Consider the following 20,912-nt stretch of genomic DNA (forward strand, 5'->3'; position numbering starts at 1 on the left):
TCCTCAGAGGACTAAATGCGCAGTACCACCGCCGACCGCTAAAGCGAAACAGCCGGTGTACTGCGCATGCGCCGAGTAAGCCTGCCGAAAATGGGAGACGCGCGAGAAGGACGCGCGTCTCTCAGCCCCTCTCCCGCTCCACAAACAGAAGAACAGGCGCAAGAAGCAAGCCTGCAACCGGGGGGTGAGCACACGCCCCCGAAGCCACGCCGAGAAGCGGCGAAGATACCAAAGCGGAAAGCAGAGCGCATAAGGTGACAGCGCGAATACGCGAATCGGAAGGTTCAAATTAGCATATAGCGACAGCGCAACAGCAAAATACAAAGCGCATACAATATGAACACCAATTAAGGCACAAATATGAACAATAAAGGAAAGAGCACTTAACTGGCTGTGGAGCAGCAAAGAAAGAGGAAGTCGACCCTCTATGACTGTTTATATACTATCTATGTACTCTATGGTTACCCAGGGTTTCTGGGTAATGTAGTTTTTTGATTTCTTTACTGTGTTTTTATTGGCTGCTGTGTTCAGTAAAGAAATTGAGAAAAGCATAATCGGAGCCTCCGTCCTGACATAGAATTTTTACACCTTCTTAGAGTTTCTCCTTGCTCAAATTGGTGTCAATTTCTGATATTTATATGTTTGCCCCATCTTCATTCCTTGATTTTGCTTGAGAGAAAGTGTCACTCATAGTCGTTGAAAAGTCACTCATAATTACACTGAAATTGTGGAAATGTCAGACGTATCAATCTGAAACCTTGGCAGCTATGATTATACTAAAAATAAAATATTAAATTTGGACAAAAAAATAAATTATAAGTGAGACTGAACCATCTAATAACAACAGATCAATGACGAACTAACAGTTATAATATGGCCACCTCCTTCGACTAATCTTCTACCTAAAGCATTAGCATCTCGCAACCTGCAAGGAGTGGAGGGGGGGGGGGGGTGATGAGCGCGATGTCATCATCTCCGGTGAATAGGAAATAAACAAGCCCACGCATGTCTGCCGTAGTTTTGCAGCCCGACAGTAATACGTCTCAACAGGGAATAGTTCCCCTCCTAAAATGGCGGGGAATAAGCGTCACGTCAAGGGCTGTGTACGTTGGTCCCAGCATGCTTGGCGCTTGTTGACTAAACGCGGGGTGTTTTGAAGTCTATTTCCGAAGCCAGAGGGTGATATTAAAATGAGCAAGTCCAAGGATGCCGCAGGTAATAGGAGAAAGCCGGGGCGAGAGGGAAGTCGGACGAAGGGGGAACATGCGGCTGAGAGGCATATGTGTTTCAAGCTGCCTGCATACAGCTTTGCTCTAACGTAGAGCAATGTTGCACCATTGATTCTTATTACGTTCTATCGAAAAAGATGTGTTGTCCTTGAAAAATGTTTCTCTCTGCTCAAATCTATTGGTTGTATTAGTAGGTAGACCATACTTTTGCAAGGAGAAGAGTGGCTGAAGTTTGCCGTGAGCGTAGACACGCGATTTTGTGTTATTTATGGTTTTGCTTCATTGTATACTTATATGTTGAAATTCTCTCCTAACGCTACCCATCGCAATGAAGTGCTGTAATCTCGGGCACTAATTCATGTCCTACACGGTTCGGTACGCAAGGCATTTGTATATCTGGTGTCTCAAACGTTCTCTTGTTTCGCTAAGTAGATTCCATTTACCCGCAGTAGGGGTTCGGGGATGTCAAGAATACGTTTATTTGGCTCTAAGGGTTGGATCTGATGCCAGGTATACATTTCGTCTATCTACAATAGGACCCGGATCCCCCAGCATGCTCCCCGCTCCCTCCTTATGACTTGACAACCCACATGAGAATCAACCACAGAGATTTGTGTGGGTGTAAAAAACGGCCATGTTTAATATTTTGACATTTTCATAAACATGACAAGGCATTTCAAAATTCATTAAATGCAGTTATCTACACAATTTTATTCTTGTCTTCCTGATCTTCTTTCGCCAGATACAGCTTCTAATCCTCCAACACCAAGTGGGGGGACTTCCGGCTCCCCTCTTCAATGCCGTGCATCCACGCGAGGTGCAACCCACCTGCGACTCCTGAGGAGAGGGCCCCCAACCTCTAATCCTTGTCCGCCTTCTCCAGGGGCCCACCCTCCGACCACCAGGCTGACCAGGGACCCAGGAGGCTCGTAACCTGTCGCCCTAGCCTCCCCAGCCGGGGCCCTATTTCACAGCGGGGACCTTACCGTCTCCCCCCTCGGTGCTAGCCTAGGGAGTTCGCAAGGCGGACTCCCGTCCATTCCGTCGGTCAATTGTACTGTTCCAAGGTCTTTCTACCGCAACACGCCCCTCTAATCCACTGAGCTAAAGGGACGGGTGGGTGGGAGTTCAAATTATCCTAAGGGCTGTAGGAGGGAGGATGCTTCAGGGAGGCCGCCACGATCCGGTGCCACAGAGGAAGGAGAGGCCGGGGTCACTGCCCCCAGTGCCTAAATAGGTCACCAGGCTCCGCCCCTCTGTCGCACCGGAAGTGCGTCCTCCTGACCCCGGAAGTGGTCAGCGACCGGTCGCCCATTGGGGCAGACCGGTCGCCCCTATCTTGAACAGGTAGGAGGGCGGGGGCCGGGTCCTAAGGGCGCGCTTGCCGATGCTCAGCTCGCGCTTGGCATAGGACCCGGATCCCCCAGCATGCTCCCCGCTCCCTCCTTATGACTTGACAACCCACATGAGAATCAACCACAGAGATTTGTGTGGGTGTAAAAAACGGCCATGTTTAATATTTTGACATTTTCATAAACATGACAAGGCATTTCAAAATTCATTAAATGCAGTTATCTACACAATTTTATTCTTGTCTTCCTGATCTTCTTTCGCCAGATACAGCTTCTAATCCTCCAACACCAAGTGGGGGGGAGACTTCCGGCTCCCCTCTTCCATGCCGTGCATCCACGCGAGGTGCAACCCACCTGCGACTCCTGAGGAGAGGGACCCCAACCTCTAATCCTTGTCCGCCTTCTCCAGGGGCCCACCCTCCGACCACCAGGCTGACCAGGGACCCAGGAGGCTCGTAACCTGTCGCCCTAGCCTCCCCAGCCGGGGCCCTATTTCACAGCGGGGACCTTACCGTCTCCCCCCTCGGTGCTAGCCTAGGGAGTACGCAAGGCGGACTCCCGTCCATTCCGTCGGTCAATTGTACTGTTCCAAGGTCTTTCTACCGCCACAAAGGTGACCAGGGCCCACAGGTCCGTCACCTTCCCCACCTGCACTCTGCGTGAAAGACCCTAATGTTCTCTCCCGGCTCAATGTACTGATGCCTGATAACTGCACCCCATCATTGCGATACCTCACCTTACCGGAAAAAACCATCCGGTGCGGAATGTGACACCAGCAGCCCTTCACTGAGCCCACCTGGTCGCTTCCAACCCTTGTGATACCTCACCTCTCCGGAAACTGGAACCATTCAGGTGGAATGTTACCCCAGCGGCCCTACACTGAGCGCTACTTGGGCAATTCCTACTTGAGCCGCCTCACCGAGACATTCCAGGCTCTCAACTTCCTCCAGGGCCGGCTGCCCAGACACAGGAAAGCTGGGCCCTTCAGGCCTTCCGGCCATACCACTCGCCCTCGCCACGGTCACCTTACTGCTTGCCGCCTGGACGAGTGCCTTGTGGCACCACCACCTTCGTGGGTACACTAATGCACAGGAGAGAAATAGAAAAGTCAAGTATGGTCATTGGCAAATAATCGGCAATTCTGACACCACCATTCTGGTCCAACGGGTCTCCGCCACCGCAGGATGACCAGCGCCCGACATTGCCCGTTGTGCTGCCTCTGCAGTGGTTATCTCCTATAGCACACCCGTGGTATAACAGATTTGTACAATCGGAATCCTTGTTATGCCCTCCTAGGATAGGCGGAACACTAATTTGACATCTGACTGTCTATGCACTCCGTTATGAGGCCTCAGTCTGCTACTTATGGCAATAAGCCCCCAATTATTGCTACAGGTCTGATTGATTCACAGGAATAACATAATTCTGTGTCCGTAGGCCTGAATTCTTTATTATTTCGAAGACAAGGCATGCCACGTATGTCAGCCTAGACCGAATAATTGCGAAAAAAAAATTATCCTAAGGGCTGTAGGAGGGAGGACGCTTCAGGGAGGCCGCCACGATCCGGTGCCACAGAGGAAGGAGAGGCCGGGGTCACTGCCCCCAGTGCCTAAATAGGTCACCAGGCTCCGCCCCTCTGTCGCACCGGAAGTGCGTCCTCCTGACCCCGGAAGTGGTCAGCGACCGGTCGCCCATTGGGGCAGACCGGTCGCCCCTATCTTGAACAGGTAGGAGGGCGGGGGCCGGGGGGCCGGGTCCTAAGGGCGCGCTTGCCGATGCTCAGCTCGCGCTTGGCATATGGTATGCAGTTATGCCTTGATTCATTGCTGGTGTGAAAATTTAAAAAATGAAAATATTGCAGTGTATTTGCGTATAACAGTTTTAAAGTGCATTTGGTCCAGTCCTACTTCAATGAGGATTGTGGAGGCCTCCGCATGACTTGACAAGAAGCGTTACTTTGCTCCATAAGCTGGACCATAAACTACGTGTATGCATTATAAGTGTCGTTTATTTAATTGTGTGCATTATCATTTGATTGAATTGCTGCTTTTTTGCGACCTATTGCCTAGCAAGCAGAATGCAACATTGGTTAGGTAAAGAATATATATATATATATCGCATTGTGTTACCAAGTACTTGCATTTGTAAATGTATCTACCCTCTTAACAGGTTATTTGAAGTTAGTGTTTTTTGTACTGCTGTAGTAACCTTGATCATTAAGTTGAAACTAGTTATTTCCCTCATTTAAATATCAAAGACAGATATTTAGATCTAACTATTGCAGAAGACATTTTGACCTTTAGGAAGGCAGGAAGTAGCATTGCAGTCACCTCATACATCCCTAGAGGGTGAATGCCTGTTGGCGGAGAGTTAACTCTCATGGCAGGAGAGGCCAAGGCAGTATCGAGTAGCACTTGTTATTGTGTAATTTGATTGAACACTAATGTTAACTAATCTGCTGACAATAACTAGCGTTTGTCTTTATTGACTACCCCGTTGTTTATAAAAGTTCTAAGGGTGCCTAGCATTATAACCTTCTGGGTCGCCTCTGCCTTCCGTGTTATCAGATGTAGAGGATGAATGATCACACGGCCTGCTTCTACTAACGAAGGGTCACAAGATGGGTAAGGGCAGTGCTTTAGGTGGGCTGGGTCCCTCCGAATGTCAGACCCAGTTGTAATTTAAAAATGCCGCCCCTATCTAGCCCTAATTTCATGTCCCTACCCTATGTAGCAAAACACTGATTGTTTTCGAACAACGAAGGAAAAAAGCGTTCAGGTAATCCTTGTTAGCGACTTATTTCCTGTTTAAATTAAACAATTTGTAACAACCCTTAAATTCTCTAAGAGTGTTAACTATTCCCAGGATGTTGTATTTGCGAATTTTTTATGTGGCATATTAATTTTGTAAAGTGTATTCTTTGAACTGAGTTCCCTCCAGGTGTTTATAATGGCATGAAGGCAGTGCGAGGTTTTCACAGTACCGGTAATGGGTCATAAAGGAGTTCAGAATATATGTGGTCATCCAATTCTTGGCCTCTATACAGAGCGCATAGGCCTCCGTAATGCCCCGGTTACTTACCGGTAATCTTCATTACTCCGAGTCCTGTCTTCCTCGCCACAGTATTACCACATGAGCCTCCGGCTCCCACAGAAACTCCAAGCACAACTTTTATCGTTCTAGTCTCCCTCTCCCTCCTCCAAGATGGCCCCCAGTGGCTACAGCCAATCCCATAAAGGGACACAGAACCAGCCAAACGACCTGAAAAACCAAGCCGCAGACATGAAGCCACCACCAGAGGGAAGGGAAACTATACTGTGCCGAGGAAGACAAGGACTCTGAGTAATGAAGATTACCGGTAAGTAACCGGGGCATTACCTCCTCGTCCATCTTCCTCGCCACAGTATTAACACATGAGCCGATACCCAAGCAATCAGCTTCATGCAAGGAAAACAGCCCGCAACATCAATGCAGTGGAACACAGTTTATTAACAAGAGGCAGATAAACCAAAGAAATCCTTCAAGGAATACCAGCAGTTAGCTCAGAAGAGGCAAAGGAAACAGAACCCCCACCCCCAACCTGAAGGCGTTAATGCGACATGAAGGTATGAGGGGACGACCAAGTGGCAGCCCTGCAAACATCCTCCATGGAGACCCCTTTAAACGCAGCCCAAGACACAGCCATCGACCGGGTGGAACGGCCCTGAACAGGGAGAGAAGGAACCTCTGAAACAGAACCAATGCCAACAAAATAGTCTCCTTAATCCAACGACCGACCGTGGAAAGGGAAGGTTTCAAGCCCTGACGGGACAAAACAAAATAGACAAACAAATTGTCCACTTTGCAGAAGGGAGACGTGCGGTCCAAATACACCAACAAGGCACGACGAACATCCAAAAGGTGCAAAAGGCAATCCTCTGCTGAGGAAGGATCAGGGCACAGAACAGGAAGCACAACCTCAGCAGAACGGTGAAAATAGGAATCAACCTTAGGTACAAATGTAGGATGAGGGCGCAAAACCACCCGATCCAACAAAATAACCAAAAACAGAGCAGACCGTAGGAAAGCCCCCAACTCCCCAATACGCCTGGCAGAAGCAATAGCCACAAGAAACACGACCTTGAGTGTTAAAAACTTTAAGTCAACCGATTCCAAAGGCTTGAAAGGAGCCAATTGCAAGGAACACAATACCAAAGGAAGGTCCCAAGGAGGAGGACATAGGATAGGACGGGGACGCAGGAAAGACAGCGACTTAAAAAGTCGAGCCACCGAAAGCAAAGGGAGGACATGAAATGCCCTAATGGCGGCCCACTGTGCCCGAAGAGTAGAAATGGCCAAGCCCAACTCAAACCCCTCATTCAAAAATTCAAGAATGCGAGCACGGTCCAAAGAAGCCACCGACAGCCCGCGACCAACACACCAGGAAGCAAAATTATCCCAATGCTTAGCATAGGATTTCAGCGTAGAAGGCCTCCGGGACAGCTTGAGAACCCCAGCAACAGCCAACGAACAACCCCCGCGGATCAGCGAATCCCTCTCAAGAGCCGGGCCTGCAGACCCATGGATCGGAACACAGGCAGAGGAAGTGGAGGGCCCAGCAGAGGGTAAGGCACGAACGGCAAGGCCCACCCCGGTGTCACAGCCAATTCCAACAAGAGGGGATACCAAGGGCGACGGCACCACCCCAGAACAACAAGTAGGACAAAGGACCCCTCCCTCTTGATGTTCAGCAAGCCAGCCGGAATCCGGGGAACAGGAGGAAAGGCATACAACAGGCCCCTTGGCCAAAGGAACGACAGGGCATCCACTCTCCTAGCATCCTGGCAAGGCATAATCGTGCAAAAACAGCGGATTTTGGCATTGGACTGGGAAGCAAAGAGGTCCACTACCGGGGACCCAAACATCCTCCGCAACCTCCCGAACATCAAGGGAGTCAGGGACAAAGACCCCATGGATGGAAACACACGGCTCAGACAGTCCGCCACAGAGTTCTCGCGACCAGGCAGGTAAATCGCATACAGGGACGCCAGGTGCGACTTCGCCCAAGAACAAATCCGACAGCTGAGGCAACCGAGGGAGAGAACCCGGCAAACCCCTTGATGGTTGACATAAGACATCACAACCTGATTGTCCGTCCGGACCTGCACATGGTGCCCCCGAAGAAGATCCGAGAAGGCCAACAGACCCAACAAAACAGCCTTCAGCTCTTTGTAGTTGGAAGAACAGGACATTACAGACGGAGACCAAACCCCTTGGGTCGTGGAATCCCCCAGAGTAGCACCCCATCCCAGCAGGGTGGCATCTGTAGTGAGAACCCAAGTACAGGGAACGAACAGCAGAGATCAGGGACAGAATCCGAGCAGGGGGCAGGAACACCATCCCCAACTGAGTCTTGATGTCCCAATGTAAGTCAATTCCTGCGCAGGAACCAGGGAGGACTTCGGAACATTCACCAGGAATCCGTGATTCTTCAGGACATGGCACACCCTCCGGACATGCAACTCCGCCTTAGAAAGAGAAGAAGCAGAAATCAGAATATCGTCCAGACAAGAAAAAACACTAATGCCCTCCCCATGCAAAAGGCCAATCAGAGGAGCCAGAATTTTTGTAAAAACCCTGGGCGAAGAGCTGAGTTCAAAAGGCAATACCTGGAACTGATAGTGTCGACCCATGACGCAGAACTGCAGAAACTTCTGAGAGTCCGGGTGAACAGGCACATGGAGATAAGCATCCTTCAAGTCTATTGAGGCCAGAAAATCCCCCGTAGACACCAGAGGAAGAATCACCTGGACCGAAACCATTTCAAACTTCTGATGAGGAATGAAAGTATTTACCCACTTCAAATCCATCACAGGTCTGAGATCCCCTGTGCATTTGGACACCAGGAAGAGAATGGAATAAACACCCAACCCCAATTGATCGTCGGGCACGGGAATCACTGCCTTATTGACAATAAGGGAGTCGATGCCTTCCAAAAGCGCCACCCACTTCAGAGCGTCCCTGGGACAAGGAGTGAATCTGAAACAGTCTGGGGGAGCCTGGGTAAACCCAAGATGCAAACCGTCGGAAACCACCTGAAGCACCCACTGATCTGACACAGTCTCGCGCCAAGAGTCCATGAAGCAAGTGAGGCGACCCCCAACCGGACCCACTCCACGAGCCCGGACCCACTCAAGGAGCGATCCAGTCATCATTTTGAAGCTGGAGCGGATGAGGCAGAAGCACCGGTGAACCGGGATTTGTCAAAGGAAGGAGCACCCCGGCCACGACTCCTCCCACGAAAGGGCTGACCAGCACGTCCCCTCCGAGAATGATCAAAAGCCCTCTGGGAACCAAAGGCACGGAAGTGACCAGTACGTTCAGGAGCAAGGAGCTTACGGTCCTCCGCTGTCTTCTTCACCATCTCATCCAAAGGGGAACCAAACAGCTTAACCCCAGAAAAAGTGATTTTCGTCAGGAGACTCTTCTGCATAGCATCAGCATCAGCCCTCCAGGAGCGGAGCCACAACTGACGTCTCGCAGCTACAGAAGACCCAGCTGCAGAAGCCGCCGCCCCCAATGAATCAAAAGAAACATCAGAAAGCAGGCGAACTTGCTGCTCCATCATCGCCAGAGTAGAAGACACATCCTCCCCCTGGTCTAACAATTCAGCCAAAGACTGAAAATCCTTAAGCAAAGACTGGATTGCGTAAGAGGAATAGGCCGCAGCCCGGATGGAAAAATTAGCAGCCGCAAAAGTGCGCTTCACCGCACCATCCACCTTAGGATCCACAGGGTCAGCAGGAGAGGAATCCTCAGAAACAACAGTCCCATGAGAGGACATACTGGCCATCAAGGATCCACCTTAACTGAGGAAGGGAATTTCACAGCAAAGTCCTGCAGGATATCGTTTATTCAAAAAACGCGGAAAAGAGCCCTTGTCCACATCCTTCCACTCAGTCTCCAAAACTTTCAACACAGAAGAATGCAGAGGCAAATAATCATGCTCAGGACGCTGATATTGAGAAAACAAATCATCCTCCAGAGGCACAACAGAGTCAGGAAAAAACAAGTTCTTGCAAATGTAAGGTCTGCACCCTGCACAAAACGTCCCTTGACGTCAACATCCTCCTCAGTGTCAGAGTCAATAGCAGGATCGCCATCAGTCCTCCCCCTCTTATCAGGAGGAAACGGCACCTTATCCTGCAAAGCAGCAGCCACAGCAGAATTTATCATCTTTTGCAACAATTCCATAGAAGGAATCGTCACCCCAGAAGCCTCTAAGGAATCAGGATTAGCCAAATTGGATGAACCACCCTCCATGACAGCCACACAATGAGTGAAAAACACAGGTAACACCTCGAAACATCTGACCGGTAAAAGAGGCTGGAGGTTGCCAAGCAACCAATGTAAACCTCCGAATGCACGCCCACAAAATAGCCATAAAAACTGAGGAAGTCCCGCGCGCACTCCGTAATGAAGTCCCTGACCCCCACCAGCAAAGAGCAACAGTAGCGTGAGAAAAACGCGCTCCCCGCAGCCGCAGCCAACACAAACGGCCATAAGGTAAGCGCGCTTCCAACCGGCAAAGAAATCACCCGACTGCGCTACGTCCGCTAAGCAGGAAGCGCGGTCGGCAAGGGGCTCACACACAATAAACATCCCGTTCAGCAGGAACCTCAGGCACCCCCTCCACCCCCGAAGCGAGTCCCAAAGCGAACCCGCAGATGAAACGCTCCACCAAGTCCGCTAGAGCAGGACATGGAGCGTGCATGGCAACAGAGGGGGGAAAAAAATGGATCAAATAAGCGAAAGACACCGAAGGAACACACAACAACTAACTTCCACCCTTCCATACACCAAAGGACATAAGGGGCCGCTCCAGCAAGACCCCAGCCCCCACACACCTACACACCAGGCAGACAGCACTCAGAGAAGTGCAGAAACCAAAAAAGAGGTCGTTTGGCTGGTTCTGTGTCCCTTTATGGGATTGGCTGTAGCCACTGGGGGCCATCTTGGAGGAGGGAGACTAGAGCGATAAAAGTTGTGCTTGGAGTTTCTGTGGGAGCCGGAGGCTCATGTGGTAATACTGTGGCGAGGAAGACAGGACTCGGAGTAATGAAGATTACCGGTAAGTAACCGGGGCATTACGGAGGCCTATGCGCTCTGTGGCGAGGAAGACGGACGAGGAGGTAATGTTTAATTTAGTCTCTCGATTTCAGAATTGAAACATTTTCAAAATTCATTATTTAAATATAATCACTATTGTTACTAATTTATCCTAAAGAGTTAACAACCCCTGACAAAGCCAATAGTCTTGGTTGGTTCTAAGTGTATGCGAGTCATTCTATATAATAATGCAATAATGGAGACCTCAGAAAGGAACCAAAAAAGCGTTGGGGTGGCACACTACGGGAATCGCAGATATTTAGTGTACCTACTTAAGCCACACCCTTAATTACACAGGCAGGCCCCCTATAGAGGCCCCAAACACGTTTTTCATCCCTCTTAAAGCCCTGCACAAGGGAGCGAGGGATACCACCTTCCTGCTTTCCTTGACTCCCTTCTGTGATCATCAGCTTTTTGTGGTCGCTCCATGACGCATTTAATGGTCTAGCTCCATCAGAAGACCTTCTACGCCCATTTGGTATGACTCATTGCTAGTGTAAAGATCCTACATTTTTCAATTTCCAGTAGTTAGTAGCACAAGATTAGAGCCAGCTTTGTCCCAAAAAAAAATCCTTTTTTGAAAGATAATTGACAGACTGACTGAAAGATGTGAATAAGAGCAGACTATTGATTGAAAAGCCATGTTTTCAGACCTTTCCTGCAAGGCATTGGTCCTATCATTTTCTTATGGTAAGGGGAAGAGTATTTCAAAGTTTGGAAGTAATGATAATGAAGCTTCTGCCTACCAGTATCATCTTCTGAGTTTGGGAACAGTTACTTTAAAGGCTGAAGATTAGCGTGAGTACCATTGGAAGCGTTGTCTTGTATTCGGGGTCAGACACCTTAAAAGTGATACAGAGTGCTTTAAAATGTCAGAACTAAGTTGATGCTTGATTATCAGAAATGAGGCCAACACTCTCCTCCCACGCAGGGTCTGGTTCACAGCAGCCTTACCGCAGATCTCACACAGTCCCCGCCACGCCCCTGATCTAGGAGAACCATTGGGCGCATGAATGTCATCTGGCACCAGGGATTACAGTGGATGTCAGAGCCCAGGCCGCGGAGCTGTAAGATTAGGCAGCGGACATTTTGGCCTGCTAGCCACGTCTCCTCCCCACCCCCTCCCCTTGCTGCTCCCCCACCCCCAATCAATCATTATATTTCTAGACCGTTTCAGGTACTTGAAAGTTTGAGGAGTGCTGTGGTTTTCAATGGAAAGCAGTGGGACCATGAGAGGTGTTTTCCCCAGGGGTGGCTCCACCATTAGGGCGGAGGAGCGTCGCCCCACTGTGTTCTCGCAATGCAAGAAGCAGAAACATAAAATGGTAAAACTACCATTTTTATGTTTCTGCTTCTCAGACTTGGAGAAAGCAGAAGGGTATGCCTGGTTGGGGCGGGCGGCTGGGCGGGTCAGGGAGGAGTGCCTTTCCAATGTTTCGCACTCTCCCTTTTCTCCATTTAGTCTGCATGCAGCCTTCATGGAGAAAATGGCCTCCCCATTGGTGCCCGGCTGGGTTCCGTCCCCACCAATCATAACGCTGTCATTGCAGCGTTGTGATTGGCTGAGGGGAGTGGAGGGAGGCTGCCTGCTTCCTGTTTCAACAGGAGAGCAGGAAAACAAGACCCTGCCAGGAGCCGCGACATTGCGGGACCTGGGGAGGTACGTTTTAAAAAATTATTATTTACCACTCGCCTACCCACGCATCCCCAGCCCCCACCCGAACTATCGTTGGGTTACTGACTGAATAAGTTTTCAGTAATTGTCTATGCCTTAACTGGCTTAAAAGTCTCTGAATGTGCCACTTATTCAGATGAATGGGTGAGTAGGCAGATCTGTGCTCGCATTGTATCAATCTGTTGGTCTTTTCACATGCTCAGTAGATGCCACATGGCAAAAAGGCGATGAATTGGAAGCCCCTGCAGAGTCACTGATTACGAGTTGCCTGGTGTGATTTTTATTGCACCAGAAAAGTAACAAGCATTGGCATAACCAATAGGTCTCACATTTGGGACCGTTTTAAGTGTTTAGCCATGCAGCACATTATTCCATGAGCTGTGCCACCAGGTCTTGAAGAGCTATTCAAGTGCTGCATACTGTGGACCCTTTTTTAAGCAGTATCCATATGCAAATGGTCTGATTTAGCACTGTGCCGCAAACAAGTGCTTTTGACAATATTACAATGCCCCATCCATTTTCAGCCCTCCCCCCCCCCCCCCCCCCCCCCAAACACCTCATGACACCTGCAAAAGACTGAATGAAGAAAGGCGACCCTGGCAAGGTCCAGCAATATTACCCACCGCCGGCCCCTCGCAAGCATCCATGGAAAGGTAATAAAAAGTCCACTTACATTCAGTTTATTAAAGTGGAAGAATCTACTGCTAAGCAGCTTTGAAGTAGTAGAAGAGTGAGGCATACAGTGAAATCAAGATTAGGCAGCCTTGGTATTTACCAGTGCCTGTCGTTGGCTACTAAGAAAAACCTTTGGACCCCAAAACACACTTAAGTACTGGTTACAGATTACGTGCGGTTTCCTCCTATTCTAATTTCTCAGAAGATTGTCTGGGTGTCTCCTGTCTCCACCACTGGTGGTGCTGCTGTGCTGGCAGGTGCATAGGCTTTAACATATGCCTACTTGAGATCAGCTTGAAAGCTGATGACTGAGCTACATTGCTCTTTAGGTGAAGGAAAGTCACTTGTGCGTTTAATGTGCTCGGCGATTGATGCAGTCAGTAAGTAAACATTGATTCCGAGAATGTATTACTGCTTTCGTAGTGTGCTGAATGTTTAACAGGTTTACTCTGACAGCCAGGCCACGCTCACATTATAGCGCCTAGGTCGTGGGAGTGTAGTTTGGCGTTCGATATAAGAGCCTGCGGGCTGCCCTCTCTTCACTGGGCCCTGTCCAGCCTAAGGCCTACTATATACAGTATACATACAGACCGTAAAAATTTAAGAATGTGTAAAACATTCTTACAACATTATTTTTTCCACTGTGTGAGTGTACAGGGAGACGGGGCGTGGCCTTTTTACGGGGTGTGACCCTGGAAGTGGGGCTTTGGATCTCCTGCTGTGCCTACACAGCCACACCTACCCGCCCCTACAACGTACTCATCTGGCGCCAACATTGTATCCTTTTGAGGGCTTAATTGGAGCCCAGCTGTGTAGTGTTCACACTAATTGGAAACCATACTTGTTAAGTTTCAAAAGCGGTGCGGCCTAACAGCAACAACTGCCAAATTTGGTGCTTGGGAACAAGGTTTGAGTCTCTTGGCTCAACATCCTGTGAAACTGGGTATATCACTTAATCTCCCCGTGCCTACCAAAAAATGAATGTGTCCTTGTGTAATCTATACTAATATAATAAAGAGAGAGCCCAAACCTTTGAGGCGGGTAATCTCAGGAACCACAGCACCAATCACAACACCCAATACAGCGTTGGAAAGGGCAGTTGCAGCAGAAGGACATAGGCTATGCAGATGCCCACCCTATACATTTAAAAGGTAAAAGAACCGTGCCAGCAAAGTAGTCCCTTGTGGGCATGTCTGCGTTGGCCTGTGGGCGTGTGCTGGGGGCGTGTGGTACGTTCCGCCCTTCATGCCATGTCTCATATCGTGTGCGAATCCCACCCTGCTCCCTGTAAATACCCCTGCACCCCATAATCATAATCCACCCTTACTCCTTAAAATACCCCAACACCCTTAAACACTAACCCATCTTAACCCTATAAATATACCCTGTACCCCAAAACCCAAACCTGTCCCTAAACCCTAAAAATACCACTGTACCCCAAAACCACTCCTGAACCCTAAAATACCCCTGTACCCCAAAACCCAACCTACCCCTGAACCCTAAAATACCCCTGTACCCCAAAACCCAAACTTAGCCCTGAACCCTTACAATACCCCAGTACCCCCAAACCTAGCCCTTAACCCTAAAAATAACCCTGTACCCCAAAACCCAAACCTACCCCTGAACCCTAAAATACCCCTGTACCCCAAACCCAAACCTAGCCCTGAACCCTAAAAATACCCCTGTACCCCAAAACCCAAACCTACCCCATAACCCTAAAAATACCCCTATACCCCAAAACTCAAACCTAGCCCTGAACCCTAAAACTATCCCTGTACCCCATAACCCAAAACTATATCTGAACCCTTAAAATACCCAAACACCCCAAAACATATACCTCAGTACCCCAAAACATATACCCCTATACCCATACTTACCTTATCCAAACATTAAAAAAAACATGCTTTTACCATTCATGCATTTACAACGAATTTCGTTGTAAATGTATGCATGGTAAAAGCATATAAAATGTAATGCCATGCGTTATAATGGCATTGCAGAGTCATGGTACTTTCGTAATGAAAGTATTCGGAGTGATGGTATGCGGAAAGAAAGTTGCGGAATAATGGGTGTTTACCCTCCCCTGGTAAGTACATTGGTGGCACGGCGGCCCACATCTCCAGCAACATACTCATATTTTTTCACCACCCATTTGAAAAATGCACAGGTCTCTCTCATTGATGACCAGCACCGACATACACTTTTAGACACACCTCCCGCCACAAGTTCTAGAATTGCGAACTTTAGAGCTGGGGAGCTACGTTCGAATCTCGGCATCAGCTCAACATCCTGTGATTCTAGGCAAATCGCTTTGTCTCCCCGTGCCTACCTCAAATGAATGTGTTCTTCTGTAATGTAAATTGTGCTCATGCCATGTTGTTGAGTTCGCGCTATAATATTGCAAGGAAAAATAAAGTAGGGAAACTAGAGTTCACACACTACTGAACGCGCACTCTTAAGTGCATCAGCAGTGCACTGTGAATCGGAGAGTTTCACAGGCCTGTCACAGATAAGAAATGCTATCAAAACGAAATCCTACAAAACCATATACTACTGGCCGGCAGCAATTCATACCCGGACAACGTCGGGACCGGCTGCTAGTGTATAATATTTCTTTGTTTTTATGTAGCGCAAACTTTACCCGAAGGTGTTGGCGCGCTTTACAATATAGAACCAGTTACATTAGGACATGTAACTAAATCTTGGTGCTCATGTAAAGCGCTCCAATACCCTTGAGTCAAGTTCTCACTATATAAAACTGAATAAAAATTAAAGAATATATAAATATAATATATATCATCACGTGAGGAGCGGAAACCAGGAATGGGTGGGATCTGGAAAGTGGGCAGCGCCTTTAGCTCATTACCTTCCAAGCTATGAGAGTGCTTCCGAGGGAGGAAGAGTACAAGGAGAGCTGCTCTAACCACCCTTAAAAAAAAAAAAACAACAAAGAGACTTCCAGGGCTAAATGTGATGTCCGTGGGAGGTCGCAAAACCCCATTAGCATCAGCTGTACCCCACCTCAACACAATGAGTTGTAAACCCGCTCTCTGCACGGTTTCTCGCTCACGTTGTCTACCATTGTGCGACACCAGATCCTCAACCGGTAACCGTGCAACTGAACCAGATATCACTTGACACACAGTGGTGCTGAGAAAACGTGTCCTTATGTCTCTTCAGCGAGTGGCGCTGAGATGAGGCAAGAAGACATGTGGCACACGGTCGTATGCCTGACATGCGCAATTCGCAGGCGACTCTCAGCACATTTTTCGGGGGAGCTCCGACATTTTGTGTAACTCCTCCGAGTGCAGGACATGAAGCAGGCCTGCGCTGGTATAATCCATGCTTATCTCATGGAAGCAATCTTGCTGCATTCAGCTCAGTCAGTTAGAATGTCTTTGTTTTCTTTACCCCGAGGTGCTTATTTATATTTTTTGGCTTAGTTGTTGACAAGCACTTATTTCTTTAGTGCGCTCTGTGCTTAATGAGGCATGACGAGAGCGGAAAGCCGCTTCTCGAGGAAAGCCGCTTCTCTAATCTGTTTACCATTAGCGCGAGACGCGGGCGTGATGATTGGGAACAGATGGCGCTGATGCTCACAAGCCGTAGGCCGCGGGCGGATACAAAGTTGGGAGAAGCACCCGCATTTGTCCAATTGCGTGCTGTCTTTTTAGGAAGACGCACGCAAAGCCCAACAGCGTGTGAGCACCACACGCACCGGCTTCGATTCCAAGAGGCCCTCTCCTAGGGCATCGCATGCGCGCTGCGCTAGGCTTGACCTAAAAATGTGGGGTACGTTATCTATGAGAACAGTTTCTCCCTAAAATGGGGGTATATAGCAGGTGGATGTTGATGCGCCAATATTTACCTGTCCCGAGATTTCCCTGGTATTTTTCTCCCTTTAAATTGTTTAGGTTTAACCTGCCAGAATTTAACTGGGATAAAATAATAGTTCCTAAGTCGGTAATTATCAACCAACTTTTTAATGAGGCTTCTTAGAGTTGGTTTCCTGCTTATTTGGAGGCTCGCCTTGCCTTTATAAAATGCGTTATGGGTTTTTCATCCTCTCACCTTTCTCCTTTGTATTGCAATAGCTTTGACACCCGTTATTAAAGTGGCTCAAACGCTGTTTTCTTTCTGTCACACGGTGGCAGTGTTGCCCCGTGTTTGGAATAAGAACCTTTTAAAACGGACCAGCTTAATCTGTTTCCGAAATACTGCTAGTACATTAAACTTTTGCACGTTTCTTGGATTTGTTTTGGTGTGACGTTTCGAAAGTGTAACGCCTCTTATTTGTAAAAATGTTTTGCTTGCTTGCCAAGGATTTGCCTAATATAAAAAGTTGAACGTTAAGAATAGGTCATTATATATATATATATATATATATATATATATATATATATATATATACACACAAACACTGTTTCCTGTTTATTTTTCGTGAAAGCCACTGCATAAATTAAGTGTGAAGCGAGTACTAGTTATTATCATATCTAAAACTGAAGGCAAATCCTCTCAGTCTATAGTACTGGGAAAAAAACAGTCGGCGTGTGTAAATCCATTATTTTTCTATTATACGTTTTTCGGCAGGAACAAAAAAAACGTTTTGCCTGTTGAAATACGGGCGCTTAGATGGGCGAGAAGGGTAAAAGGGCAAATTGTTTTGCAAGCATTTAAGCAGCAGAAAATGAAAAACAACGTCTCTAGTAAGAGGGGACAGTATTTTGAATTGACAACTAGAGAGATTGAACACTCCGCGTGTAATGCTGTGCATATCAGCAAGCTAGACTGTCCCTTCTGAGTGGATAAACAAACGGGGAACTTAGCAGGTAAAGTGGCTGGTAGATCTTACTCAACAATGATACATAAACATTTTGCAGTTTGTTAAAGGCATTGCGTATTTAAAATGTTGAGTTGCCTGGTTTGAGGATAAAATGGCAGGATAAAAGGAGAGTTTTTTTTGTTTGTTTTTTTGCTTTTTAAATATAAAACTTCTAAAACTTTTTTTCTTTTCGTTCTTGGAGGGGTTGGCCTTTAAGCGCAGCCTTGCACTATTGCGACGAGAAGATCACACGGTGGTCAAGTAGTCGCCCTTTCTCTGTAGGTTAAAGGACTTGACGATCGTGTTGTCCTAGGAATTCAGGGAGGGGAATCAAATTGAAAGAATAATTTGTGATGAGCAGATAAGTGTTGCACACCTGAAACCTCTCACCAAACAAATATTTAGTAGTGATTTGTTTGTATTGTTTTTTATATTTTATTATGCAGCTGTTGCCGTTATCCTGAAGTATTTGAATGACCAAAACCGGCCTTACAGCACACAAGATGTTTTTGGAAATCTGCAACGCGAACATGGATTTGGAAAGACTGTAAGACTCTGACTCTTGCTTTCATACATTGCTCTTGTTTTTTTTTTTTATTATGTGAGCCTTTGGGCTACCTTTGATGGATGGAAATGTTTGCATGAACTTTCACCACTGGTAATTACCCTGGGCAGCATTTCATTCCATTGGTTTTATTAGCTCATAGTGCGTTTATGGATATGGACCAACCACGTGGAGTGGTGTGGCTCACTGGTTAGAGGCAGCAGACCCGGAAGCAGGAGTCGGCCCGGGACCAGGGTTCAATTCCCGACACGGCAGGGTCGTGGACCAGGGTCAGCGGACTCGATAATTCTCGCCTCGGTGCCTACTCTAACCAGGGGGCCCACTCGGCAACTCTGGGCATTAGCTTGCCTAATCTCCACAACGGCCCCATCAACGCCGGGGATGCCTGGCTTCACCTTGGGGACTCCCAGTAGGGACCATCCCACAGGGAAAGCCAGGACGGGTTCCCCAGCGGTATACCGCGCCAGGATACTCCAGTAGTAATTGAGCGCGTTACAAAACAGTTTATAACATAACATACTCCAATCACTCTTGGCTCTGATGAAAATGAGATGGTTCAAAGTGGACTGCTAAGGTATGAATGAGGAACTCGAACAATTCTGACTCGTTTTGCCTCTTTTTGCGTTCGAAGGGAGATGCAAATTGGGGTCTTTAACGCAGCTCTATTGTGGACCCTGAGCACATAAGAACTAGTTAGTGGTATTGGCTTAGATGAGTCAAGCTGCACTCTTAAGGCGTTAGATGAAGTACATGTAAGTGCTATACGTAAGACTGGAGGCACAAAATATTGCGTGGAAGATTGTTGGACATATTGCCGGTATTTGTTACAATTTTCGGACCCCCCTCCCGCAGTACACACTACTTGCAGTAGCTCAAGGCCATGCCTAGTGTGCACTGAGGCAGGCGCATAGGTGAATTATGGTAACTTGATAAAGCATATCCTTACAAACCTTACAGGGCCTTTATGCGTGTGCGGTTCAATAATTAGCGAACATTATAAATAAAATAAATTCCTGGAAGAAACGTTAATTTGAAAAGATGTATTGTTTATGATCTAAAACTTAAATACTATTGCCTAAGCAATCGCGGAGCCTTCCAAAATACGCCTCATGATCCGAGAGAGGATGTAATGTTCTGCACTAGCACCCAGACTTACTTACATGGGTTATAAAGAGGAAATGCTGCAGTTTCACTGAGCAAAGGTCCTCACTGACATTGCATGAAACTAAAGCCTGCATATCATTAAACAACTAGATGTCCTCACTGAAAGCATATCGTGAAGAAAAGATGCAATTCATCTGGTTTATTGCATCGAGATTAAAGGCCACAGTACCATGGTCCTCTATAGATCTCCCAGATTTTATAAAGAGGATAGATTGAAGATCTCACTATTGGGTTGAGATTAGGAGACATTAATCTGGGTTTTAAGAATGCTGTTCCACTTTCTTCTTTCAGATTATCCCCAGGTCCCAGCCGGTCTGGAAAACATTTTCCTGCTGCAATAGTTATCCACACTTCCAGGTGTTGCTGCACAGCTATTATAGTGTTTCCAATGTTACAACGTTGGTCTAGATACGGTGATACTTGCTGCACTGGTTGTTGTTCTTATTTTCTGCTCCTTACTGATGTGGGACCTGAGCTCTTCTTTGGTGCGTTCTGAATTTTTCCACATCTCCTATGACAGCAGATTATGTAAAATATCACCTTTTTAAAGTCTTGGGGTTCATACCCTGTTGATGATGTCGATGAAAGATGTTTTTGTCTGATTCCTCATGACCTATCTATATAAAGATATATTATTCAAGGGCCTGACCACAATTTTCCACCCTCGGCCACCTGTACCTCCATGCAACTAATGGTCACCATGGGGCAGGAGGCCAAATGGCCTCTGGCTCGGAAGCGGATGGTTCGAGGAAAAATGAACTAAAATGATTTTGATATGAAATCCAGCAGAAGACTGTTGATGTAGGTGAAGAATGGAGCTGCTGCTGCTGTTGCTGAGCTTTAGGTCCCTCTCTACAACGAAAGGAGTGGTACCGTTTTTGTGGGTTCTGACGGGATGTTGAGCACAACACATATTGTTGTACGTTTTTTTTTTTTTTTTAAACTACTTCTGTGTGGACTCTATTGCTCTAAGAAGCCTCTCACTGATGAAGGGCATATCCGTTAGAGCAGACTTGATTTCCCCTGAAGTATTATTTTCCCTTCTCGGAATGTGTTGAGCAGGCTTTATTGGACATTACTACCACTGTCCATTAGATCGACCGAAAGGACGGCATTGGTTCCTTGTTGGTAGTTGGCTCTGTAGTGGGGCATTTTCCCACACACTGCCCATTTGATGGTCACTCTGAATGTGAAGCCAGATGCCCGTTTCTAGAGGAATACGAATGGGACTCTACCCTGATGTCAAAGACATGATCTTGCCATGACCAGCTTTCTTTATTGA

At 47.5% G+C, this 20,912-nt stretch overlaps 1 protein-coding gene across 1 annotated transcript in view; it reads left to right on the forward strand.

The window, feature by feature from the left end:
- The first annotated feature begins 1,039 nt into the window (after window positions 1–1,039).
- Window positions 1,040–20,912, forward strand: part of PSMC3IP (PSMC3 interacting protein) — a 33,603-nt gene continuing 13,730 nt past the window's right edge. Inside the window, exons 1-2 of the mRNA XM_078645371.1 lie at window positions 1,040–1,215; window positions 18,348–18,448. Coding sequence (XP_078501497.1) covers window positions 1,191–1,215; window positions 18,348–18,448 — 126 coding nt within the window. The 5' untranslated portion in view covers window positions 1,040–1,190. The remainder of the gene's footprint in view (window positions 1,216–18,347; window positions 18,449–20,912) is intronic.

The sequence above is a fragment of the Lissotriton helveticus genome, chromosome 5_1 (genome assembly GCF_964261635.1).
Source record: "Lissotriton helveticus chromosome 5_1, aLisHel1.1, whole genome shotgun sequence".
Taxonomy (NCBI): Eukaryota; Metazoa; Chordata; class Amphibia; order Caudata; family Salamandridae; genus Lissotriton; species Lissotriton helveticus.